The sequence below is a fragment of the Ananas comosus genome, linkage group 7 (assembly GCF_001540865.1).
Source record: "Ananas comosus cultivar F153 linkage group 7, ASM154086v1, whole genome shotgun sequence".
NCBI lineage: Eukaryota > Viridiplantae > Streptophyta > Magnoliopsida > Poales > Bromeliaceae > Ananas > Ananas comosus.
Genome location: NC_033627.1, coordinates 1334309 through 1359023, shown reverse-complemented (window position 1 = coordinate 1359023; position 24715 = coordinate 1334309). Strand labels below are relative to the sequence as shown.

General features: G+C 37.7%; 5 protein-coding genes and 1 long non-coding RNA gene across 6 annotated transcripts; 3 read left to right on the top strand and 3 right to left on the bottom strand.

Annotated features, from left to right (window-relative positions):
* Window positions 1810-4615, top strand: LOC109712844. The gene is made up of 2 exons (XM_020236618.1): window positions 1810-2031; window positions 3838-4615. The coding sequence occupies exons 1-2, from the start codon at window positions 1970-1972 to the stop codon at window positions 4043-4045; spliced, it is 270 nt and encodes an 89-aa protein (XP_020092207.1). The 5' UTR covers window positions 1810-1969; the 3' UTR covers window positions 4046-4615.
* On the top strand, window positions 6984-13020 carry LOC109712839 (succinate dehydrogenase [ubiquinone] flavoprotein subunit, mitochondrial-like). Its single transcript, XM_020236613.1, has 16 exons — window positions 6984-7257; window positions 7988-8143; window positions 8692-8779; window positions 9179-9325; window positions 9422-9562; window positions 9919-10004; window positions 10093-10185; window positions 10274-10337; window positions 10481-10624; window positions 10759-10946; window positions 11052-11226; window positions 11323-11493; window positions 11683-11752; window positions 11851-11971; window positions 12061-12098; window positions 12600-13020. Exons 1-16 carry the CDS (start codon window positions 7141-7143, stop codon window positions 12700-12702), a joined length of 1902 nt encoding a protein of 633 aa, XP_020092202.1. The 5' UTR covers window positions 6984-7140; the 3' UTR covers window positions 12703-13020.
* On the bottom strand, window positions 13325-16505 carry LOC109712840 (protein AE7-like 1). The gene is made up of 5 exons (XM_020236614.1): window positions 16245-16505; window positions 15919-16022; window positions 15462-15561; window positions 14258-14303; window positions 13325-13808 (listed from the first exon to the last, which is right to left on the bottom strand). Exons 1-5 carry the CDS (start codon window positions 16356-16358, stop codon window positions 13699-13701), a joined length of 474 nt encoding a protein of 157 aa, XP_020092203.1. The 5' UTR covers window positions 16359-16505; the 3' UTR covers window positions 13325-13698.
* Window positions 16512-18944, bottom strand: LOC109712841 (vegetative cell wall protein gp1-like). Its single transcript, XM_020236615.1, has 2 exons — window positions 18456-18944; window positions 16512-17158 (listed from the first exon to the last, which is right to left on the bottom strand). Exons 1-2 carry the CDS (start codon window positions 18852-18854, stop codon window positions 17138-17140), a joined length of 420 nt encoding a protein of 139 aa, XP_020092204.1. The 5' UTR covers window positions 18855-18944; the 3' UTR covers window positions 16512-17137.
* On the top strand, window positions 18941-19671 carry LOC109712842. The gene is made up of 2 exons (XR_002216979.1): window positions 18941-19188; window positions 19332-19671. It is a non-coding gene; the product is annotated as an uncharacterized LOC109712842 (long non-coding RNA).
* On the bottom strand, window positions 20510-24622 carry LOC109712755 (S-adenosyl-L-methionine-dependent tRNA 4-demethylwyosine synthase). Its single transcript, XM_020236506.1, has 8 exons — window positions 23636-24622; window positions 23147-23262; window positions 22438-22613; window positions 22037-22227; window positions 21838-21924; window positions 21375-21532; window positions 21070-21280; window positions 20510-20987 (listed from the first exon to the last, which is right to left on the bottom strand). The coding sequence occupies exons 1-8, from the start codon at window positions 24521-24523 to the stop codon at window positions 20847-20849; spliced, it is 1968 nt and encodes a 655-aa protein (XP_020092095.1). The 5' UTR covers window positions 24524-24622; the 3' UTR covers window positions 20510-20846.

Below are 24715 nucleotides of genomic sequence, written 5' to 3'. Positions count from 1 at the left end.
GATTAGTACAAGGAGACTATCCACAAAATTCTCCCAATTAGTAATAGAAGGCTTAAATGATTGATTGCACGCAATTATAGATGGTGCATCAACATGCGGGCATGTGGCACTGGCGAGTTATTAGTGATTTTTAAAATTTTTTCGGAATTGTTTAATGATGCCCAATAAAGACGTTGCCTGGAAAAGAGTGATGTGATGTCAATAAATGACTTGGCCATCAGAAAATGATCGTGATTGTTTAAGAATATGACTTTTGAGTGGATTGAAAAAGGAAACAAATAATTTGCCATCTATATGGACACTGTGTCTAGAAAAATAAAGATTTACTATAAGAACGACCATCCAATAACGTAACTGGTGGATTAAACTTCCTTATTCTAGGGAGATGCCTGTATAATTTTTGTTCAATTTCTTATATTATTTTTGTTCAATCCACTAATAAATTTGCAAGTCTTTTTTGGTGTGAGAGAGAAATATAATATACTCCACTTAATTTATATTTAAAAATAAATTTAATTAGAAATATAAAATTAATTATAATTTCATTTGAAAATTTGAATATAAATAATTAAATTTTTAGTCAATTGTGTTAAGTACGTGGTGCATGTCTTGTTTTATTTAGTCGTATGCTTTTGAGTCAGCATACTAATATTTGCTCATATTTTTCTTCTTTTTTTTTCCTGTTGGGAGCTTAATTCGTCAGCAAGTAAGCTGTATGTCACGGCCCTCTACAAAAGTGCCATGAAAAGCTGTAGCATATATTATTGAGGCTCTCTAGTAGGAAAAATTCGAGAATACGACGGGTATATTAGTGACGTGGCGTAATAAATTAATTAAATATTTATTTTAGAAATATATGTCCTATCATGATTGTAAAAAAAATATTTTTATTATACTTTTGTTTGAAAAGAATAAATATGATTGGCTTGTTATTGATGATATGGTGTAAATGTGATAGTGTAGAATTTCTCTTATAGTAGAAGCTTTTTTGAATATGTAATGTGTAACTTATATTTATATCACTACCATCCAAACAAACTTTTTACAGCACATTGAAAGAAACACAAAAGTCTTTTTGTAACTTTATAGGACTTACTATTCTATACGAGCTGTGAGATGAAGGTAGCTTTTGCTAATTTTTCAGAAGTCTACTTTGTTTTCAAATTCCACAAAGGTTAAAGAGCTCCAACAATTCAACATTCTTCCACTAGATAGTTTAGATTATTCAAATATAGCTTAAAAAATGATATCTGAACCAGCTACGGCATTATACAGTAGTAACAACAATTGAATATAAGTTGTTATCCATTGATAATATATAATATTTTTTAAAAAAATTTTTGATAGTGCCTGTTGGGCTGTTTTGTAATAGTCCATTCTAAAGATCTATATATATTGAACCTAAAGTTGGAAGGTCGAGTTCTAAATTTTCACATATACAAAAGCTCAAATCTCTGATCTCAAGATAGATAATCGGATATCATGTACCTAAAAACAGAATGAGTATGATTCGAGTAAAGGGCATTAAGAAACGAATCCATGAAAGCTCCATCATGATCACGTATCTCACCTTTTCTACATTTTTGCTCCAATTTAAAGTGAGATAAATATATAAATAAAGAATTTACTGATTACTTAGTTAATGTGCTCTGTACTCGAGTGTAATTCAAAATTAAAATTTTCTAACAAGAACCAGAAGGTAATGGAAGTAGATGGGCCCAAAGCCCATAAGAGATGGGCCTGCTTTTGACTGGGCCAAATAGAGAAACGGGGTTTTGCCGCAGCCACTAATTAAAAGAGCGCTTCTCCGCGACGCGAGCGAGCTCAACCTCGCAGATCCAAATCTCTGTCCTTGTTTTCCCACCCACTCCGACCTCTTCGCCGGACTCGCTCTTCGCCGGATCGGTCGACTCGGTAGAGCGCGAAGAGGAGGGGCGAGTCGCCCCCCCGAGTCGCGGGGGGAGAGGAGATGATAACTCGGTCGAAGCTCGTGGAGCAGCTAAGGGACTACCAAATCCGATCTCAACACAAGTGAGTCGCAAATCTCAAAATCCCCCTTTATTAATGTCTTATCAACTATTAATTCCCCAATTTTACGTCCATTTTGATCCAAATCGCCTTCCCCGTGCATAAATCGATCTAGGGTTCGTGGACTGTTATTTGTATTCTTTAATTGAGAACATGTTATGGAAATCGCGATTGATTTAGGGTTTTTATTATGATCACGGTGTGCTAATCGTTTTGGTGTAGATTTTATTATATACGTGTACCATTTGTGGCATGGATTTGTCTCACAAAGTTTTGGTGATGAATTATTCCTGTATTTGTATGATTTTAATTTGTACTTAATTTAGTGAATATAAACAAATGTGATATACTAAATTATCTATTTTGTGGATTAGTTGTGGTCTATGATTAGATTTCAGCACCTAGATGTTCCAAATGAGAGAGTAAATAAACCCAGAAGTTAAGCAATTCTTGTCGTTCTAAAATCTAGATCCGCTAAAAGTAAAACAAGAACAGTGTTGTGTTTTCTGATTCACTGTTCCATTAGGGTCTTGCAGATCTTGTTACTTTGCCTCCCTCCTTCCTCCAATTGAATCTAAAGATGGTGCGGTACACATGTGTAGAGTGTGCATTTTTTACTTTGTATAAAAAACTACTGGGCTACTCGTGATGTTGAGACAAGGATGCCCTACTTTATCTTGAAAAGGAAAATTCAGCATGTGTAGTCACTACAAGAATCATTTGGTCTTTTTCAGATGCTAGAAGTTTATATCTAAATGTTAAATAAGCAAACTTACTCATCAAAGATTTGTATTATATCTTAGGGTGGATTTATTTGTGCGAAAAAGATCTTTAAGGAAAGCGCCTTATCTCAAATTCACACAAGCAGAGTTATCTCTGCCAATGGTTTTATTGAGTTTCGATTTTACTGTAACTTAGTATTGAGGTTTGACTTGTTACCATATCTTCTCTAGTTCCTACTTCAACTTGCTGTATGTTGTCCGCCTTATTTCATTATTTGAATGCGATGGTTTACAAGACTGCTGATTGATAACCCTCCTCTTAAGCACCGTTGTTTTGAGTTTTAAACGTCCTAACTTAGTGATTTACAAGATACATCGACCCATGTTATTGTAACAAAGTCTTCTCAACAAGATGACTAAGATTTGATTGATCACTCGCCATCCGCTTCTTTTCTATTTTTCTTTACTTGTTTGTCTGAGATGGAAATCAGATGTTTGATTCGACATTCCAGAACTTGCCTTCATTATGATTCATTTTCAACTGATTTGTTTCTATTTACATAGAATCTATTGTAGTACTAAACTAATTAAACTTGTCTTTTTTTGAAAGCATGTTGTACAATATCTTATTACGTAAGAAAATCCTTTATACCCATAACATGCCTGAGGTTATGATCTTTTAGAGGTTACCTTTTCATGTTTTTTCTGTTCAATGTAATGGTTTAAGTAGTTCCTCAACTGTTGTTGTCAAAAAATGGACATTCCTTTCATTTCCCCGGTACTATATAGGATGAGCTAAGAATATAAACTGGATTGGAAGTTTGTAATAAACCGAACTTGTTAGTTTTTTCGAGTTCTTGAAAAGTATTGAATCTCTACAAAAAAAAATATTCATAAACAGACTGGTAATTACTACAATTTGGATGTTACCTTGGAACGCCATTTTTTTTATTTTCTCAACCCACATTCTACGGCCAACTATATGCCCTCAGCCTCTTTTATTTCTAGTCACTTATCTTGCTTTGAAACTGTTATACTTGTTTTATTATTGTGATATAAATGTGAAATCTTTTGCTATATTTTGTAGGAGGGACATTATTGGAGCTGTGTCATGGGGCTTACTATGTTGTTTTCTCATTGTATCTTCCTATGTGACACTATACTTCAGATATTTCAGGCTCTCGGCCATTATTATATGTCTGGGGATTCTTTTTCCTATGTGTCTGCATATTTTCAGGCAGAGAATGTCGGCTAGGAAAAGGGAGAGAAGATTATTGCTACCTTTGTCCATGTAAGAGATTTTTGGCAAGCATTTAAGCTCATTTTTGGTTCACCGGTATAGTCGCTTACTCTCAACTTTGCTATTACACTGTGATCACCAACATGCTTTGCACTTTGGTACAATTGTATATTCATGCTTTTCTTGGAGAGTTAGAAGTATGACCTGTTTTTTCTACTCAAATTGCTGAAGGGGAGATCGTCTTCAACCAAACTTACACAGAATCGACATACCATTATGTGCTCATTACACCGATGCGCACAATGAGAACTTTCAACTGAACTGTAAAAGTATTCCTTTCTAGTTTCATACCTCGTGAATGAACCTTGATCTTCTCACATAATCAATGCTGATGAGCATAATCTCGGAGTTGTCATTAGGTTGCATTTTTTTCCTTGCCTTTCGTATCACTATGGTTAGATACTGGAAAATGGAAATAAATGCTGGGTTATTCCTACTCCATACACAATGGAGTCCTTCTTTCCGTTAGCATACAGACATTCCGAAGTTCTAACTTATCTTCCATTGTTTTTATGTAGTTTCATATTCCTATCATAATAACAAATTTATGTTTTTTCATTTTCTAGTATAAGATCTTCTTCTTTTTTTTTTTTTGAGAAATAGTATAAGATCTTCTTTTGCGCGCAGCATAATGATTTCTTTTTAAATGTTTATGTACCATGTTTTTATTGACATGAAGTTTTTTGTCGGCTTACTGTAACTGGAATTGTAATTTCACAGAACTATGGTAATGAAATTTTAGTTAAAGATCCATGTTTAAAATTGGCTTTATTTATTCTTTCTTCGACTTTGCTTTATAAAAATGCTGGTGAGTCCTCTGTGTATGAAGCAACAGCAATCTTCTTTTTTTCTCAGGGGGCGATTGGATTGATGTAATTGTAGTTGGGTTTGCAATCAAGTTTGGTAAAAGTAAAATATATTGGTTTTGCCATCAAGCTAGGGAGATTCACTTCTATTCGAAGGCTAAATTTTGGGTCTTTCTCCGACAAATGGCTTCGGGCCATGTCAAAGAGAATTTGTTTTCGAAAGTTTAAGTCCACCTCTATCTACCTGATTTTTTCAGTTGTTTTCTATGGATGGTAAGACTAATATATCTACCTGTTAATATACCTAATTTATGAATGAAATGCAATTCCGTCAATCCAAATGCCCTTCTATTGTACATGATAATATGGTTTGTTCGGTAAGATGTATTAAATTAGTGTCTACTATGTAACTGTGATTGAGGGGTCTTAGATTGCTAAAGAAACAAGTATGCCCTCTCTGTTCTCTAAAGTTTATTAGTAGAATACTATATATGGTCTCCTAAGATGTTCTATTTTAAGTGTAAATCGCACTTTTAGTTTAGTTCCACCTTGGTCCTCACTCTTTAAATTGAATGATTGGTGTCATGAGTTGTTGAAGATGATGTGTCATTGTTAGCCCTAAAAAAGAAACTGTGTTAGAGTAGGAGAAAGAAGAGAACGGGGAGTTGGTAAGAGTTTTCACAGAAATTTTTTTTGTTTCCCCTTGTGTGAAAACGCATTTCATTCATTGTTTGTACAATGGCATATGATTAGATATTAATGACGCTACGCATAAATCATAATGTTCCCTTCTACAAGCTTCTGATAATTTGAAATGTGAAATTTGTGGTGCCTCTCGTGGTTTGTCGTGAATTGGAGCACCAATTCCTCTTTGCGACTTTTTTCCTCGGTTGCAATGTTTGGAAATTAGAAGCGCCGCGCTTCGTTCGCTGCGGCCAGAGTCGTGGCCTCCGTTATGACCACAGCGTTCTACAAAAGCGCTTCTCCTCAGCGCGAAACCTCCCGTACCGTCGCTACCCCAGGCTTTGTGGTCCTGGTACGACATTTGCCCTTGGCTTCGCAGAATATTACGACATCGCCACTCCCTGTTATATGAGAACACTTAACTTTGTATGGGAAAAGGGGCGTCACATGCGTACATTTGTCCTTGTTTATGAAAATGTATGTGCACGGTACCTCTGAATATCTATATAGGGTTTATTTTTGGTTACTGCACAAACTTTAATATATCATCCCACTTATCATCTTTTTTTTAAGTCTCTTAAGCCCCGTTATATAGATATGAACTAACTACTAACTAANTTAATTTACAAATTTGACAAAAAAAATTTATCGTATAAAATACATCTATAATTTACCACATAATACATCTAAAATAGTTTTGATTAAAAAAAGTAGCCTTAAATTAACTATATAATACATCAAAACAGTTATGACAAAAATAAATTAACCACTCGAGATATAGAGAGAGAAGATATCAGCTTTGTATTTTTTTAGAGGTAAAATCTCATGTTGATTTTACTTAAAATTACAGACGTTCAGAGTTAAGGTTATGTATTTTAAAATTAAAAGAAGTACATTCAAACATCATTTTATAAAAATTTTTGGCGAAACTGTTTTGATGTCTTTCGAATTTACTAAGATTTCGTATATCACAGCTAAGATATTCTATTTCTTTGCAATACTTGTTTTTACAGACGTTCAGAGTTAAGGTTATGTATTTTAAAATTAAAAGAAGTACATTCAAACATCATTTTATAAAAATTTTTGGCGAAACATTAATGCCACCTTTCGAATTTACTAAGATTTCGTATATCACAGCTAAGATATTCTATTTCTTTGCAATACTTGTTTTTACAGTACTTCCAAACAAAGCCTAAATAGTAAATACTAGGATTGACTAGCACTAAAAACGTATGCAAACATACAATAATATGCAAAAATTTCATTGACTAGCACTAAAAACGTATGCAAACATACAATAATATGCAAAAATTTCTTAACAAATTTGTCACGGTTAACCAATCCAATCACAAACATTGATAAGTGGCATGATCGCAATTTCGTGCAAATACAAGGTCAACGTTGTATCACTGGGGAGCTTCTAGTGCGACGAGTGCTCTTTTTCCTCCCACGGGAGTCCCCATTCCCGCCGTGGTCGACTCCTTTCCCGTTCTCCTCCCCTCCACCATTTCCGAAGCGATTCTAAAAAAAAAAATTATTTTAAATTAGTTTAAAACAGTGAGAGAGCGACGCATCTTTGATCGCGAGAGATCGAGGAGAGATGTGGCGAAGCTGTTTATCTCGAGCCTTGCGCCTCTCCGCGAAGAAGCAGCCTCCGATCGGAGGCGAAGGGCTCCTGCGATCGCCCCCTTCTTCGCGATCCCTCTCCACAAGCTCGGTATTTGCTTTGATCCGTTGTGATTTTGATGCCATCTAGGTTTTATAGCTTGTTTCGTGGATTTGTGCTCCTGTTATTGGATCTGAGCTCACGAATCAACCCTAGTTAACGCATTTTTTTCTTGTTCTTTTGATTTTCTAATGTGATGTGTCTGTTTTGATTTTTTTTTGTTAGATTATCTGGGCTAAGCATTAGATTATCTGGGCTTCTTATGCTTAGCTAAGCTCGATCTTTCATCTGTTTTTTCTGATTCAAATTATATTGTGGAAATTTGTTGTTTGTCTTTTAAGATACTCGTTTACTTGGATGTAGACAGTGAACGTTTCGATTTGAATATTACACTGAGTAATATAGCTGGATAGAGCCAGAGATTTTGTATGTTTTCTGTTGTTTTCACCTGTTTTATTTCAAATACTACCCTAGGATGGCATTCGATATTGGTGCTGCATAATTTGATGCTTGAAATGTACTCTTGGAATTTTTTCTGTATAGTTAAATTGCATTAAAGTATTGGCTGTTTGTTAATATAGTGGTTTTTTTTTTTTCTAATTATTTTCAACCCTTAGCAGGTCTGATATTCCCAGCGCAATCACTATCTGCATTTGATCTTAAATTTTGTGGGGTTATGTAGATCATTTTGCATATTGTTGTGCAGCTAATTGATTATCTGAGCTTTGTAGATGTTTTAAATCATCCACATATGGTTGTTGACTATTTGGGCTTGTGACAGTCGTCGTATACAGTTGTGGATCACACTTATGATGCGGTTGTGGTAGGGGCTGGTGGTGCAGGGCTCAGAGCTGCAATTGGGCTCTCGGAACATGGGTTTAACACTGCATGCATCACCAAGCTTTTCCCTACTCGCTCACATACAGTTGCTGCGCAGGTATGTTATTATTTACTATGTTTTACTAATTGCCATCTGAATTTGATTTTCTTAACACTATACGATATTTTAATGCTCGGATCTTGCATGATATTTGATACACCAATGTTCTAAAGAACATATAAACTGTGGGCAGCTAAGGCACTGTGAAGCACCAGTGTTGTAGGCAGGTGCATGTGCATTTGTATATGCAATTCACAAAAGTTTTTTTTTTTAAAAAGAATAACATACAGTGGATATAGTCAAAAATATTAGAGTATATTGCAAATAAAATAAAATCATACAGAAGAATTAAGTAGAACAAGAACAAAACATGATGACAAGCTTAAGTACTTTGGGATTGTAAAATTATACATGTTTCAGGTTACTTGTTGTAAGAGAAAGTTCTAAATAATCCGAATAGTTAAAACTAACCACAATGTATGTTTGATGAGAAGGCCTGACGATGCAAATAATGGTCAACATGCACTTTCTTATTGATGCCAAATAAGTTTTTTTCGGTCAGGCCTCACTGTCTTATGCAATTAAACATGCTTTGGCCCATGCAGGGTGGTATAAATGCTGCTCTTGGAAATATGACTGAGGATGATTGGAGGTGGCATATGTATGATACTGTCAAAGGAAGCGATTGGCTAGGTAAATCACTTTCTCAAGTTTGTCATGATTTGTATTCCTGTAATCATATCCTTCAGCATATTGCAAAATTTATTAGTCTTTTAACTAATGTAGTTGGCACACAGAACATTCCCACTTGAGCTATCTAGTGACAGATTGACATTTTAAAAAAAACTTACAAACCAAAAAAAATTTCTGTTCAGATTTGTTGTTTTATGAGAAATAGTTGCTGAGAGTTTATTTTCTTTTGCTGAGGATTTTGGAAAAACTCTCCTCCTTTATAGAGAGTATTACTTAAATTTGTTTCTCTTTCATCAAAATACAGAGGCTGAGCTTAGTGTTTTATATGGTACTAATACTTGTTATTGAATACCAAATGTTTGAGTGTTACTTACATTCAGCCACTTTTGAGCTTGTCAGGTGATCAGGATGCTATTCAGTATATGTGCAGAGAAGCACCAAAAGCAGTTATTGAGCTTGAAAACTATGGACTGCCATTTTCCCGAACAGAAGATGGAAAGATATATCAACGTGCTTTTGGAGGCCAAAGTTTGAATTTTGGAAAAGGTGAAGATTCAGAAGTTGCGGCCTTTTTGGCTATTTTTTGTAAAGGCTTCTGTTTTTCCATTTTTAATAAATTTCATGGCTTTGTGAAATCTTCAGGTGGTCAAGCCTATCGCTGTGCATGCGCTGCTGATCGAACAGGCCATGCTTTGCTGCACACTTTGTATGGTCAAGCAATGAAGCACAATACTCAGTTCTTTGTGGAATATTTTGCCTTGGATCTTCTCATTGATCGTGAAGGTAAAAACTTCATATACCATTCGTCTCAAGTATGTTATGCCTCTCTATTGAATGACCAATATAAGTAATTTTTCTCTTCAACTGTTAAGTCCTCTTTGTTGGATTCTTGCAGCCCCAGGTTATGTATTGGTAAATGCCTTTACACTGTTAAGAAGTGTATGCCATTTCTCTGGAATGTTTCTAGCATGCTGCTTCTTAGCACCCTGTATTTATTTAATACTGAGACTTCTTTTCTTATTTATTTGTTTCTCTTTCCTCTCAAACAAGAAAATTGGTCAAGTATCCTTGTGTTTAATTATATCTTGACGGCAATTTTCTTGATTCAACATTTATAATCCTTCTAAACTGTACTTCAGGAACGTGCCAGGGGGTAATTGCATTAAATATGGAGGATGGAACTCTTCATCGTTTCCGTGCTAAAAATACAATCCTGGCTACTGGGGTGAGCTATATTTTCTAGTTTATTACATAAACTTTCTTTTGTTGTAAATTTGGCTGCTATCATGAGTTTGTTTTGGTTCATCCATTAGGGTTATGGCAGAACATACTTCTCGGCAACCTCAGCTCATACATGTACTGGGGATGGCAATGCTATGGTCGCACGTGCTGGGTTGCCTCTCGAGGTCAGTCATGTTGTTTATACCAAATATATGACTGTAGTTTGTTACATCTATCTCTCTTCTCATTTACTTTTTGAAAGTTGGCCTCCAGGATCTTGAGTTTGTGCAGTTCCATCCTACAGGCATTTATGGTGCAGGATGCCTCATTACTGAAGGTTATCAAATGTTTTGCCTTGTTTCTTTGCTCTTTATTTTGTTATATCAGTATAATCTTGTGCTGATATGTAATCATGCAAAGCTTCATAAATATTGACATTTTGGTATCCCATTATTCATCTATTTACCTCTAATCTTTCAGGAGCTCGTGGTGAAGGTGGTATCCTTAGGAACAGCGAAGGTGAGCGTTTCATGGAACGATATGCTCCCACTGCCAAGGATCTTGCATCACGTGATGTTGTTTCAAGGTCTATGACGATGGAAATTAGAGAAGGACGTGGTGTAGGTGAGAATTATTAAAAAAAGAACAAAGAAAAAAAGAAGAACATTTCCAGCTTAAACTCTGAATGCAACTGAGTTTGTCCATGTTCTGTTTCTTAATAATTCTTTATATACCTGGTTTATTCTGATTTTCTGCAGGCCCCTTAAAGGATCACATCTATTTGCACCTGAATCACTTACCCCCGGAAGTTCTGAAGGAAAGACTTCCTGGCATATCTGAAACAGCTGCTATTTTCGCCGGAGTTGATGTAACAAAGGAGCCCATTCCTGTTTTGCCTACTGTGCACTACAATATGGGTGGTATCCCCACTAATTATCATGGCGAGGTAATATTGACTTGGATTTACTTACTGATCCTAAACGATTTCTCATAGCTACATTTACATATACATTCTTAAGTCTCTTCTTATCTCTGTTTCTTGGGATCGCAGGTAGTTCATATAAAAGGCAGTGACCCAGATGCAGTAGTTCCTGGTCTGATGGCTGCTGGGGAAGCAGCTTGTGCTTCTGTTCACGGCGCAAATCGGCTTGGTGCAAATTCTTTGCTTGACATAGTAGTTTTTGGAAGAGCTTGTGCGAACAGGGTTGCCGAGATTTGCAAGCCAGGCAAGTTTTTCAGTAACTTGGACATTTTTGTTTATGACCAATTCTATGTGACTATTAGCATCATTATTTGTTGAGCATATAAATGAAATTTTACAGGAGAGAACCAGAAGGCTCTTGAGAAAGATGCTGGAGAGCAGACCATTGCCTGGTTGGATAAGTTGCGGAATTCGAATGGTTCACTCCCAACCTCAAAGATCCGTCTCAACATGCAACGTGTGATGCAGAATAATGCTGCTGTTTTCCGAACCCAGGAAACATTAGAAGAAGGTACCCTTTATGAATTGTACATTGAAAGTTCCATTTTTGGTTGACCCAAATTCTCTTAGTTCCTACTATTAATATACCAATAAACGAAAAGCTTTTGCAGTTGAAATAGTAATAGTCTAGTAGAAGAAGTATTGAGTTTGCCTTTCTAGTAAAATTAAAAAGGGCTGATTTTTACTGTAACTTTATCAGGTTGCCAGCTGATTGACAAGGCATGGGAGAGTTTTCGTGATGTCAATGTTCGTGACCGTAGTCTAATATGGTAGTATCCCTCTACAATGAATTTGCAATGCGACCTCATATCTCTACACATGCATTGCCCTGGCATCTGAATTATATGAGCTGTAACGTTTGTTGCAGGAATTCGGACTTGATAGAGACAATGGAGCTGGAAAATTTATTGATAAATGCATGTATAACTATGCACTCGGCTGAGGCAAGGAAGGAGAGCAGAGGAGCTCATGCTCGTGAAGATTTCACCGTGTGTTTTGATCTCTCTGACCTTGTTTGTTATTCTCAGTTGCCCCTGTGCTCGTTATTCTTACTTGATGTTTGAATTCTTTCTTGCAGAAAAGAGATGATGAGAACTGGATGAAACACACGCTAGGGTAAGTAGAGATTATTTAACTACTCTAGCTTAAGCAACTTTCCATTGCCAAATATTAATATGATACAAAAATCATCATCCTACACCATACTTCAATATTGTAAATATTAAAAGCTTACAAGTTATATGTTCTAGTAGCTTATATTTACACCTTGTCATCAGTCATCAGTCATCAGTATCTTCTTTTCTTTTCCCATCAGGCAGCTTGTTAAGAAGAAAATAAAGAGTTACCCACTGCACAAAAAAAAAAAAAAGAAAAAGAAAAAAGAAGAGGAAAATAGAAAAATTATATCACTTACTTTTTCATGTAAAATCAGCAGCCAAGTAACTTTCTACAGTGCACCATTCTCGCAGTTTTTCCCCCTCTTTTTTTCATTTTTTCCCTGTGGAAACGTTTTCCCTCTTGCTAGCACGATTTTGTATGGACGCTTGGGCTCTCTTCTATAAAATTCTATTTATGCATCTTCTGTCTACATAATACAACTCTTTGTTCCACATACAGGTACTGGGAGAACGGGAAGGTCAGGCTAGCGTACCGGCCTGTCCATATGAACACTCTAGATGACGAGATCGAGTCATTCCCACCAAAAGCGCGTGTTTACTAGAACCCTTATTGTCGATCTTTTGTCGATTTTTTCCTGAGGCCAACTGATAGCGGACTGATCTGCAAGTTACAAATAAAGCGTTGGTGCAGCTGCCATTTTTCTGAAGAACATACATTTGCTTTATTTCAAAGGGTATAGTTGATAATTGATACCCAAATGCCTCTTATTTCAATGCCATGGCTAGACTAATGCCAAATGAAGTTGCATTTCTCCATCTCAAATAATAGCAAATTTTCCTAGTGTACAACTGCATGTGTATCTTCTTGGATCATTGTACGCAATAGAAATAGCGGTGCTTGTGGTTACTTTTTAATTTTACTTGAGATTGCGAAGAACATGATCAGTGTGATTCTGTTACAACGTATTATTTAAAAGCTACTGAAACCCATCAAATTGCTAATTCATATGTTACATATTTTTTAGCCAATATGTATCGGGTATCAACCTTTAACAACCTGTTTAATCCATCAGTAGTGATTATGGTGTAAAATTACTATACCTTGAGATAACACGTGAAGACCACGGTTGCGTTATCAATATCGCAAAGGCAGCAGATGCTGCTACATCTAAAGTAATGAGATTGGAATACGGTGGCAACTTTTCAACAATGAGCAGAAGAAAATAAAATAATATGGACTTCCTTAAGAACCCATAAGAGCGAGAGATTTGTTGTCACTGTTCTCCAAACAGGCCCGAGAACAATGTTCACATTTGAAAATGAGATAACAACCGTCGTACAGATTAGCCATCAAATTTAGCTTGGAACACAGAAATGTTCGCTTTAAATCACAGGGCATATGATAAAAGCGAAACACATCTGGTTCAGAAAGCAAGATAGTGCTCACAAAGAGATATAAGCTATAAGTATTAGGTAACAACAGTGAGGATTTGGAGACAAACTAGTGAAAAACAGACGGGCTAATTTTAAATACGAGCCCAACAAGCAGTCGCAGAAAACAGATAACTACTATACAATTAGATGGCTTCAGAGACGAACTAGTAAGAGTAGAGTTCATTAGAGTAAAGGCACTCGTCGACAAGTTGGCGAAGATTTGGATTCTCCAGAGCTGCAGCAACTCTTTCCTTGTCATTCAATTGCTTGTTAACTGAAAATCCAAGGTTAACATTAAGTCAATGCCGTGCAGGCAAAGTTCTCTAAAAGTAAAAAATTTCAGTTCACCATCTTTTTAATAAACTTTGACACATGATATAATGTGCTGGAAAAACTCTCAAGATACATAAGCATTGGTGTGGAAAAAGAATGGGAACTTTAAAAAATTAAAACGGTCACATAGAAGGTAAGACAATGGCAGAAGGGGTAGTTAAAAACAGACTAACTAACAAAAAGACAGTACGAATGGAGCATTTCTACACTCGTAAAGCTAGGTACATATTCTAGAATCTGCAGTCAAAGTTAGTCATAACGTGCTAAAAAAATATTGTAGAACCTGCCCATGTTAAAAGCTATATTGATCAGTCAAACTCAGTTTTTAGTTAGTATTGACAATATCAGTAACAGAAGATAATAGTACTTCTATGGCGAATGTGTGCGCACCTGATTCCTCATTCGCTAGGGATCCTGGAGACACCTTGATGTCAACCTGCAGTTCATTTGGCCAAAAATGAGGAAGAGAATCATATGTGAATGCTCGAGTCCATAGTGTAAATGTATTAAGACAACAGGAAATTGTCTTACAAGGAGAACAGCTATTGAGACCCGGCTGAGAGCGGAAGCCTCAAGAACATATTCAGGGGAAGAAAAGCAATTGTGTTGGCAAAAAGACCACATATTCAGAAGTAAATAACTTAAAGCTTAAGAAAAGGCTATTTCGTGTACAAGGCCCTACGAGCCATATCCTCCAGATGAAAATTAATCCTGATGAATATGATAATGGTGTTCAATGTCCAGCAGACTATTTTTGTTCCCAAAGGCTAGGATTTTGTTCAAGGGCATCCAACGAAAGAGTTGAATGTCATGATTTGAGAAATATAATGAATAATTTAGCAATAAAAGAGTTCTCCTCAAAACCTTTCTAAGAAACCCAGATGGCAAGGATTGGTTCCTGCATAACAACATAGAATAAATCCTAGAGATCAAAAGCACTATAGGTATAAATAAGTAACACACGTTCCTTCTCTAGGTGAACAATCCAACATTACAAATGATGAATACCATACAAACACGAAAACCTTAGAGGCCAATATATGAGATGTCATGAGGAAAAAGACTTGTGCAGAATGATTACAATCTTTTCTTATTTTCATCTTCATAGATACAATTACTTCGTTTAGATGTTTTGAACATAAACGTGCAGAGATCCAGCAGATAAAGAAGGCAAGACCAGTTTAATAAAACTGCAACGACATAGAGCCCCAAAAGCCTAGGTAAGGATCCACAATAGTAAACTAGAAATATATGGGACATCATCACAAAGTGGGAAAAGGTGAAGAAAGGATCGTAACCAACACCAATGTCTCCGTCCAACTTTAGTTCACAAAGCCTTCGATGACCGCCAAGGATATGCCTATAACATTAGATCTACACGATCAACAAATTCGTAGATCGACACAATCATTTTAGTCAATTTTCCTTGTTGTTGGTAACGAAACTTGCCTAGAGACACAAAACAAGCTCAATGATCTCAAAATAATCAAAATTGGTTAAAAAAACATTGCAGGGTTTAGAAAACCCACAAAAGAGCACTTCTCAATCTTTTCCACCATATCCAAATGTGTTAAGGTAACACTTAATTGCTAACCTTGAAATGTGGGGGGAAGCAGTGCATTAACTTAACCCGTAAACACAAACCGATAACCGTCGCCATACTACAGTGTTGGACTGTTGGAGTGAATGTTATCCTGCAAATGCCACATATGTTAGCACAGGAAGCAGAGACCCAAAATTAAAGTCACTCCCACAAACATTAGATCAGAACTAACAATGGACCTAGATATTGCACGATAATTCCAGATTTACAACTACGAACACAGAAATATTTATGTTTGTGATCTAATCACAATAATCTATGCTCAATTAACGTTACCAAAGATTCTAGATTATTCCAATGTATATGAAAACTATTCCGATGCAATCCAAAATCCAACAAATTAATGACATGTAACAATCAAAATAATTCAGAGTAAACACTCTTGATCTCAAAAAAGAAAAAATCTAAAAAAAGAAAGAAATAGTAGTAGCGCATTCGAATCGCTTACTGTATACGGCCGAGCTTCTCATCAACAGTGATGGATTCCTCCGACAAAACGCTGAGCTGCTCCAACGAGTAAGGATGCTCCGGATCCCTAATATCCCTCACCGAATTTGTTCCCAAGTTAAGGAAATATATATATATATATATATATATATATATCGAAAAAAAAACCCCGAAGAAAAACGAGGGTAATAATATAAAATAAAACGAGATAAAATCATCAAATTCCTACATAATTACGATCTACGCAGCATCGATTCGAAGCAAACTAATAGCTCAGAAAAAAAATCTAGGGCAAAAAAACAAAAAAAGGAGAATCGATTTGAGGATATCAAAAACGTCGAGGGGATCTACGGCGTCGTCGGGGTGGGGATCCTCCGCGCGCGCGATCCGTTTCTTCGTCTCGCGCACTACGGGGTTCGCATTGATCAACCCCAGCGTCATCCTCTCTCTCTCTCTCTCTCTCTCTCTACCCTCCCTCTCTCGTTTTCTCTTTCCCTTTCCCTTTCTCTTTCTAGAGGCGAAGAAGGAGCTCGCCGCAGTCAATGAACAGCTTGTATAGCTTGGCTGGGAGAAGTGGAGCACTAACCACTGTGAACCGGAGGTTATTAGGTGGACATCGTTCGCCACGTCATCAAAGAACCGGTCATATGCTTTGGATGTATCAGCAAACAACTTTTATATAGTACAATATTATCCATACACCTATTTATTAAGTATAAATTTTATACTTTATTTATCTTTTTTTATATATATTTATCAATATTTTCTTTTCAATACTAAATACTTAAAAGGTGTTTGTGATTTTTAAAATGTGTGATGTATTAGATTTGTACCCATATATAAATATACCCATAGTATTTTTTTTATTTTTACAGAAAATTTAATTGAATGCTTAATATAATGACTAATAGCTATTGCCAACGTTCTAAGGAAAGAAAAAAAAAAATCCCCCATTTTTTGTTTTAGGGAATCGGTCCATCATAAACCTGGTCTACGTAAGAATTTCCGGGTCCGGTTGTTTTCGGGTTGGGTAGGGGCGTGGACTGAATAAATCTGACCGGCAGTGAGAGCGCCAGGTGTTGAACATGCACGTGATGCTCTTCGGTGTAACGGTTATATATCCCGGATGTGTGGCGAACACGTGGGCCCCACACGTGAGTCCTCGTGTTCACCACGAGTCACGGCCGTGATGCTTCGGACGTACGCGTGTACAAAGCGTACTAGTATTTCGTATTCTGCCGCTGTATAACATAAAATTTTCTGTATAATTGTATAAAGAGACGCTGAAACAGTTTTATTTTATTTTTCTGGGTTCTATTGACACATGATATACTACAAAATTGTTCTAAGTTAGATCTTTTACATATCCGGAAAAGTAAGAAAAAAAAAATGGGACTGTTGCGATTAATTCCGCATTGTTATCATCTTAACGATCGAAAAAGAAAAAAGTATGTTCATTGTTCGACACAATTGGTCCTAAATACAATGAGAGAGGAAAATAAAAAGAGTAATAATACACTGTTGGTCTTGAGTTTATAATTCGTCAGACTTATGACTTTATTCAGTTCTTCTGATTTAATTTAAATTCATATTTTGAGCCTACTAAAAATATCTCTATGTGCAGAAAACATATCTGTGTAAGATTTTTGATAAAGAAAAATAGTTATTTTATCTTATATTATTTAAGAACAGTTGATGTATAAAATGCTGAGCAGGGTGGAGACGTCCGAGTAGTGGGTGGACCTGGGCTCTGCTTGTTCCGAGTTCAAAATTGATGTTGTTCTACTGGGCTAGGCCGGTAAATGATCGGACTCGAGCCCATTATCGCCCCTTTGTGTAGATTTTCAAAAATGATCGTACTGGAGCCCATTATCACCACGATAGTGTAAACGTATTCTGCGCACTGAGTTGTCGCAAATATGCTCCCCCTTCTTTCACTATCTAATTTGTACGTATGTTGAGTCTTTGGTATTCTTAGCTCCCTCAGCGTAGTTTAGAAGTGCCGGTGATGTACTAACGATGTCTCTATATAAATAGAATACCCAAAGACTCAACATACGTACAGGCTTAATATTTTACTAGCGAAAAAGGGAACAAATACTCAAGTGGAGCAGTGGGTTTAGTAAATAGCAAAGGATAGGATAATTAATCAATCAGGGACCAACTGGGGAGCCTGGGCTTTTATTTTAATAATAATAATAATAATAATAGCGGATAGTGCCTTCGCCCTTTCTTCCTCCCTTCCGTAGCCCTTCCTTTCCTGCTCTATCCCCTCTCAGATTCTGAGAAGAAGAAAGAGAGAGAGAAAACTACAATTATCTGCGATTGGTGGGGAATTTGAGAGAAATAGTTGATCTAAATCCCTGTAAGTATGGTCTCTCAACTGTGTATATTTATTCTGATTACTGCTAATTCGATTGACCAGTATTCAATTCTCGGTGGATTGGTTAAACCTGCTGAAGTTGTTGAATCGGAGAATAGAGTCTGAAAAGGATTGAGAGGTGTATCTTCTTAGCAAGGATCGTATTTGATCAGTACCTCTATATTGTTGATACGTTTGGTCGAGCCGAGTGAGGGGGATGGGGAGGAAGAAACACAAGATGGGATCAACTCTATCAACAGGAGAAACATCGGAGAAGCCGACGGCTCCGCCGGCCGCGAGAAAGCGAGGTCGGCCTCGGAAAGTGGTGGTAGCGGAGAAGGAGACAAAGGAAGAGGAGGAGGGAGATGAAGATGAGGAAGAGGAAGAGGGAGAGGAAGAACCCAAGAAGAAGAAGAAGAAGAAGGAGGAGGAGGCGGTGGCGCAGGTGCAGGAGGAGGAAAAGCGAGGAGAGAAGCTCTCAGCCTCACAAGCAGATAAAAAAGCCGTGGCTGCAGAGACAAGCCATGCCAAAAGCAGAACAAGGAGAAAAAGCCAACAACCTCGTAAAAGCTCATGATTTTATCCACATTGACCCTCTCTCTCTCTCTCTCTCTCTCTCTCTCTCTCTTTGAGGTGTGGTTAGCTTTTTCGGAAAGGTTTTGGTGTCGTTGTTTTCTTTGCTAATTCTGATGAGAGAGGAGACTACTCACCAGGGGTGTAATTTGTTGGTTGCTTTACCACTTTCAGCCTGTAATCTTTGGAATTGCTAAAAAGACCAAAAAAAGTCTCTGTTGACAGTCGAGTAAGGTGTTCGGCGAAGCTGTTTGAGAAAGCAATGGAAGCATTTTCAGTAATGTACTTTTTCAAAGAGTTCTGACCGCCTGTGAAAGATAGAATTTAAAGTTTCAGGTTAGAATTTTTGGGTTACAGATATTTTCTTTAGGAAATACTCTTATTAAGCTTTATGCAATGAAGGTGTCCTTGGAAGACACAAATGTGAGCAAATAAATAAGATGGTTTTGACTAGTTGACTAAACTTCCCCTTATTTAAGGAGGGTCAAAGGTGGCCGGCCTTTCGGGGCCCTTGAAGTCAGGATGTCAACAGTAAACTCTCCACTCGCACGCATACAAAACACAGCGGGTTGATAGAGATTGCTTTCACTCTTCAGCAACGGAAGCTCTAATTTCAAGTTTTGTAAAAAAATTTTTTTACTATATGTTCAGTTCAAAAGTTAAACGTAAAAGCAAAATCAGGGGCCAATCATGAGGTTGCTATGAACTTAATTTTGGAGCCATGCTTCAGACAGTTGGCTCATCCGTTGTTTGCTCGATCTATGGATTGTTTGATGTTACCCGTCATCGATAGCTAAACTTATACAAGTTTTTATGTTACTTTTAAATATGCTTACACGAGTTCGCTTTCTTTCAATTACTATCAAGAGAAATTAAGTATACAAGTTTGACGCTCATCAGTTCGGGGCGATAGCAATGGTACAGGAGTTGGTGGATTACTGCTTGTTTAGCCACACTGTAGGGACAAGAATGTTTAAGATGTACAATGAAAACTCTGGAAAGTGGTACGAAGGCCAAATAATTGCCTTTGAGGCAAAAGCAGAGCCTCAAAACTAGGGACCAAAGGCTAATCTCATGGATAGAATAACTAATCCAAAAAAAGATGTCCTCTATAATCTGGGTCCAGGATTCACAACTGCAAGAATCTCAGAGTAGAACGTGTTTGATTATCTGACTGCAGAGTAATCAATTACTCGACGAAAGAGATTCTCAGACCTCTAATCAACGGTATTCATTGCCATATTACACAACTCGGATTCAACTGCCCTATTTCCTAGATTTTGGATTTCTAACTTCTATGTGAGATCTATGCTGACAAAGTCTCAAAACTACTAAACAGCCAGAATCGTTGAACCTAACTAGAATAACTGCAAGTAAGTTGTCGGCAAAGATACGTAGATGGCGATAAACTATTTTACGATCCAAATCAGCATATGCCGAATTCGTGTTTCCTAAGTTCATGAATCTGGCAGACTTTATTCTAAGAATGACAATACGTTTAACAATTGCGCACGTTGCTTTTTATTGCCAAAGATACAGAATAACTCTAGATACAGGAGCATCAACCAAAGAAAAGAATTTTTAGGATGGAAGTCCACCAGGCAAGCAACTTGGTGTCCTAAATTTATAATAAGGCAACTCACTGGCAGCCGGTAAGTAATCAAATCCAAAAAGCCTCACAATAATAAAGAAGAATAAGCCAGACTCACGTTGGAGCTTTTGCTTCGACCCGTTCTCTCATTTAATTGAGATAATCTATATTTTTGCCAAACCATCCTGATGAATTAATTCATACAGAAAAGGACAGATTGCGAAATATCTATAAATCGGCATCTTTAAGAATTATGCAATACAAAACTATTCTACAAAATAATTCATTTTACGTAGGTTAGGCATACCGTACGGCAGAACTGGCATATTCATGTTTGTTTAAGAAATCTTCTCATGAATAGTTTGGCTGCTCGCTACTCCAAACTAGGGCCGTTTAAAAGAGACTAGCTCCGAGCTCCATGGCGTCTCTCCTTCTTGTAACGAGATTGTCCTGGATCAAAACCACCTTCCTCGGCACCATAAACAGCCCAAGAAGGTGTAAGGGCCGTATAGTCTTCAGTTCTAAAAGGCGTTCCTGAAGCCACCTGACTTGTCAAAAGTATAGTGACTAAGTAATATTGATCGGTAACAATGTAAAACAAACTAAAGTAAAGAAGAAAATTTTACCAGCTCCTGGAACCGCTCGTAGTCTATCCATGTATACCATTTACCGTCGACTTTGAACTTGTCGACCTTTGCTAAAAGGACACAGCAAGAGTGGACGTGCTCACAAGCAACTTCATATATGCCGTTGCTTTTTACTGCCAAAGCCTCTGAGAAAGCTTTAACATCAGAATGCCAAGGGACATTTTCCATTGTCAATTTTGATGTGGCAGACCTGTAGAATTAAGTAACACAAAATCAGCAGGATGCACATGATGCTCAGGAGGAACAGATGAAAAAGAAAAATATATAAAATTAAAGCTACTCACGAGCCACAGTATGTCACACCCTTGATTTCAACTAGATCAGGTTTTCCCATGGTCAACAAGTTTGCATATGCATCAATCTCCTCTGCATTCCACCCTTTAACCAAAGTCAAACGATAAACAGTTCGCTGTTCTTTGTCATGCAATGCCTTTAGAGAATCCTATCGCATGAAAACAAAAAAAAATACATGTCAGATTTGTGTGAACTTATAGCAATAGCAAATTCACTTGATTGAATGATAATAAGTCTGTCCAAGAGCAATTTGGCTTGATTAGGAATCAACCTATACAACGAGGGGTATCTGAAGTTTTCCCAATACTAGATACACAAAGTATTTAATTCTTAGGTTTCATATAGCAAAAGCCTAAATTAAAAATACACATTTCATTCAATATGATAGCCTCTAGTAAACATTTAAGAAAGCCTCACACAACAAAATTCCATATAATATTCATAGAAACTCACAAGAAAACGCTCCCAGAAGTCGCCAAACAATGGTCTATCAATTGCCTTCAGGCTCTCTTTTGTGGAAGCATCTACACTGACATATAGCTGCAATAGTTTAAAAAAAAAATTAAAAAGAAAATAATACCAGAATGTCACACTATGAGCAGTTTAAGGTCCATATAAGCAACCGATATTACATATATAATCGAAAGATGACCTGGGTAATGGGTTTCAACATTTTTATCCTATCAGGAAATTGAGCATTGGTAACAAGAAATGTTGATATACGTCTCTGATGCAGCTCATCAATTAGGGTATTTATCTCAGGATACATGATTGGTTCACCGACAAGGGACAAGGCACAATGTCTAGGAGAAAGACCTTCATCTAGCCGCTCTTGCTTTACGCCTGAATGATGGAAGAAGAGAGCACCATAAGAAAAAGTTGTTATAAAAACACCATACTTGACGCACAATTGTCGCCAAAGTGAAAGGGCAAATTTTGCTTCAAAATGCTTCAAATGTATGGGAACTATAATGTTCATAATTATTTAACTGTACAGCCTAGGGAGACAAATGCCGCAATATTCTACACCACTGAATAGCATTTATGAGATACCTGGCACTCCTTTCATCTGCTTAATCATTTTTGTATGCTGGTCAATTGCAGCATCTACGATCTCAAGGGGATCATCCATCTTCCATCGCCAGCTCTTTCCAACTGGATTTGCATGATGACGCCAACAAAAAACACATTTATTTGCACAGGCCAAACTTGGAGTTGCTTCCATGCACCTGTTCCAACATGTCATAGGATAAGCCATGAGAAATCAAAGCAAAATACTTCAAATATGAAACAAGTAAACCTTTTGGGCACCCTCATTGAGAAAATGCAGCATGGCACACTGACACTGATATGGCAATACAATATGATAACCAAGTGACAGTCAGTCTTAAAAGCCATCATCTGATCACTTGCTCTGTTCGGTCTGGTTACATTTGATTAATTGGTTTAAGCCTTTTCTTTAAGTTGGATTTCTTTAATTGATTGATGATAACAAATCATTACATACTAAAGTAATCATATATGTCTTCATTAAATCGACATTGTTTATATAAACATATGAAACAAAGTTTTACATCTCTTATGCATATACAATATGTCTCTATATAAATTGTTATTTAATTTTCGGTTTGATTCTTTTAGAAAGTTTGTGAACCAAGCTGAACCAAATAAACAGAAAAAAAAAAAAAAAAAAACTGTCTCAAAACTGTCTTAGTTCAATTGGTTTAGTTTTCAATTTTGCAGCCAAAATGAACACTCTTACCTGTGACTTTCTATGCCATAAAAAGCGTGCTTGTAACAGCCCCCACGTCCTCGGAGCTGTGATTTGGTCCATCTGCAAAGCTTAACTCCACTATGTGAACCTATTATTTTATAACCCTGTGAATATGACGCAAGAAAAGATAGAAATATCAGTTTACCTAATGGAGCACGGCAACTATATATTCATCCATAATGCAAGATCCGAAGAGAAAAAAAATTAAAAACAACAATTGACAACAAAAAACTGCCAACATAGCAATAGCACAGAACATGCATTGTCAGCTAACATTTACAAATTTCAAACAGAGATGGCATCAGCAAGCATGTTTGGCACAACATCCAAGTGGCAGTACTCGGTTCATAATGTGGTATGCGCTTTCAGGGATACAACTAAGGTTCAGATCCTACTGCTAGAAGCATCAACTTCAAACTCGAGAAAACAGTAAACAATAGCAGCCCGAGATGAAATTTTGATAGAGAAAACACTCACCTGCTTTTCTAAGCTCGTCCTAATGATCGGTGTCACCATTTCTCTCAAACCATCACCTTTTCCATTCACCAATGTCCCCGAGGACTTCCCATTCACCAAAGTCACCGAGGATTTCCTTGAAGGAGCTTTCCCAGCGATGTCCTCCATATCAACCTCATTCGAATCCTCGACATCTGCTTCCTCCTCTGACTCTTCCTCCATCCCATCAGACGCGTCACTTTCCACCCCCGATCCCAAAAGCTCGCCGTTTCCCTCCTCCTCTTTCTCCTTCAGTAACCCAATAACTTTGCCGTTTCCCTCCTCCTCTTTCTCCTTCAGTAACCCAATAACCTTCTCGCTCCACGCATCGAACACCTCGTCGACATCTCCCCCGTCCACATCCCCTTCGCTAACAGGAAGCATCTCAGTGGCGCCGAGGGACCTCATCCACTGCGAGAAGTCCCTCGCGGCCGCATTGAAGGCCTCGCCATACGCTCCGGATCCGACGCCAAACACCGCGAAGCGGCATCGGGAGAGGAGCAGCGAGCCCACCCGGAAGTCCTCGGCGCTCTCGGCGAGCCACCGGGCGAGGAACTCGGCGTTGGGAGGCGGCCTCCCCTCCTCCCACGTCGAGGCCACGATGAGAACTAGGGTTTCCTTGGGGAGGTCCTCGGGCTCGTAGTGCTTAGGGTCGACGAGGTCGAAGGGGAGGCCGAGGGAGCGGAGGCGGTGGGAGAGGCGGCGTGCCAGGGTTTCGGAGGTGCCGGTGTGGGAGGCGAAGAAGATCTTAGGGTTAGGGTTTGCGGGGGAGGGGGCGGAGATGCGGAGGCGGCGGAGGCGGAGGGATTTGAAGAGGAAGAAGGCGGAGGCGAGGCGGGGAGGGAGAGAGGAGAGGGACGCGTCCGTCATTTTGGAATTTGTTGGTGCCCCTCCGCCCTCCGCCCTCCGCCGAGGCGCGAGGGGTTTAATAGCTCGGGGATTCGACAGAGAAGGGGGTTTTGGCGACGGCGCATGTGGGACCGTTGAGCTGCGAACAAAGTGACAAGTATTATATTGGTGGCTAAAGGGTTTATTATTTTTTATATTTTATTTAAATAATTT

What these genes read in the sequence shown, in the direction of transcription:
- LOC109712840 (XM_020236614.1), bottom strand. Translation starts at nt 16,358, where the DNA reads ATGACGCTGGGGTTGATCAATGCGAACCCCGTAGTGCGCGAGACGAAG. An exon ending in GCTTCCCCCCACATTTCAAG is followed by an intron (nt 14,304 to 15,461) that starts GTTAGCAATTAA and finishes AATGAACTGCAG; the next exon opens with GTTGACATCAAGGTGTCTCC. An exon ending in CCTAGCGAATGAGGAATCAG is followed by an intron (nt 13,809 to 14,257) that starts GTGCGCACACAT and finishes TTGGATTTTCAG; the next exon opens with TTAACAAGCAATTGAATGAC.
- LOC109712841 (XM_020236615.1), bottom strand. Translation starts at nt 18,854, where the DNA reads ATGAGCTTTTACGAGGTTGTTGGCTTTTTCTCCTTGTTCTGCTTTTGG. An exon ending in AACGTATCAACAATATAGAG is followed by an intron (nt 17,159 to 18,455) that starts GTACTGATCAAA and finishes TATGTTATACAG; the next exon opens with CGGCAGAATACGAAATACTA.
- LOC109712839 (XM_020236613.1), top strand. Translation starts at nt 7,141, where the DNA reads ATGTGGCGAAGCTGTTTATCTCGAGCCTTGCGCCTCTCCGCGAAGAAG. An exon ending in AGGATGCCTCATTACTGAAG is followed by an intron (nt 10,338 to 10,480) that starts GTTATCAAATGT and finishes CTAATCTTTCAG; the next exon opens with GAGCTCGTGGTGAAGGTGGT. An exon ending in CGTGACCGTAGTCTAATATG is followed by an intron (nt 11,753 to 11,850) that starts GTAGTATCCCTC and finishes CGTTTGTTGCAG; the next exon opens with GAATTCGGACTTGATAGAGA.
- LOC109712755 (XM_020236506.1), bottom strand. Translation starts at nt 24,523, where the DNA reads ATGACGGACGCGTCCCTCTCCTCTCTCCCTCCCCGCCTCGCCTCCGCC. An exon ending in GCAGATGAAAGGAGTGCCAG is followed by an intron (nt 22,228 to 22,437) that starts GTATCTCATAAA and finishes TCCATCATTCAG; the next exon opens with GCGTAAAGCAAGAGCGGCTA. An exon ending in GGTGTGACATACTGTGGCTC is followed by an intron (nt 21,281 to 21,374) that starts GTGAGTAGCTTT and finishes TTAATTCTACAG; the next exon opens with GTCTGCCACATCAAAATTGA.
- LOC109712844 (XM_020236618.1), top strand. Translation starts at nt 1,970, where the DNA reads ATGATAACTCGGTCGAAGCTCGTGGAGCAGCTAAGGGACTACCAAATC. An exon ending in CAAATCCGATCTCAACACAA is followed by an intron (nt 2,032 to 3,837) that starts GTGAGTCGCAAA and finishes TATATTTTGTAG; the next exon opens with GAGGGACATTATTGGAGCTG.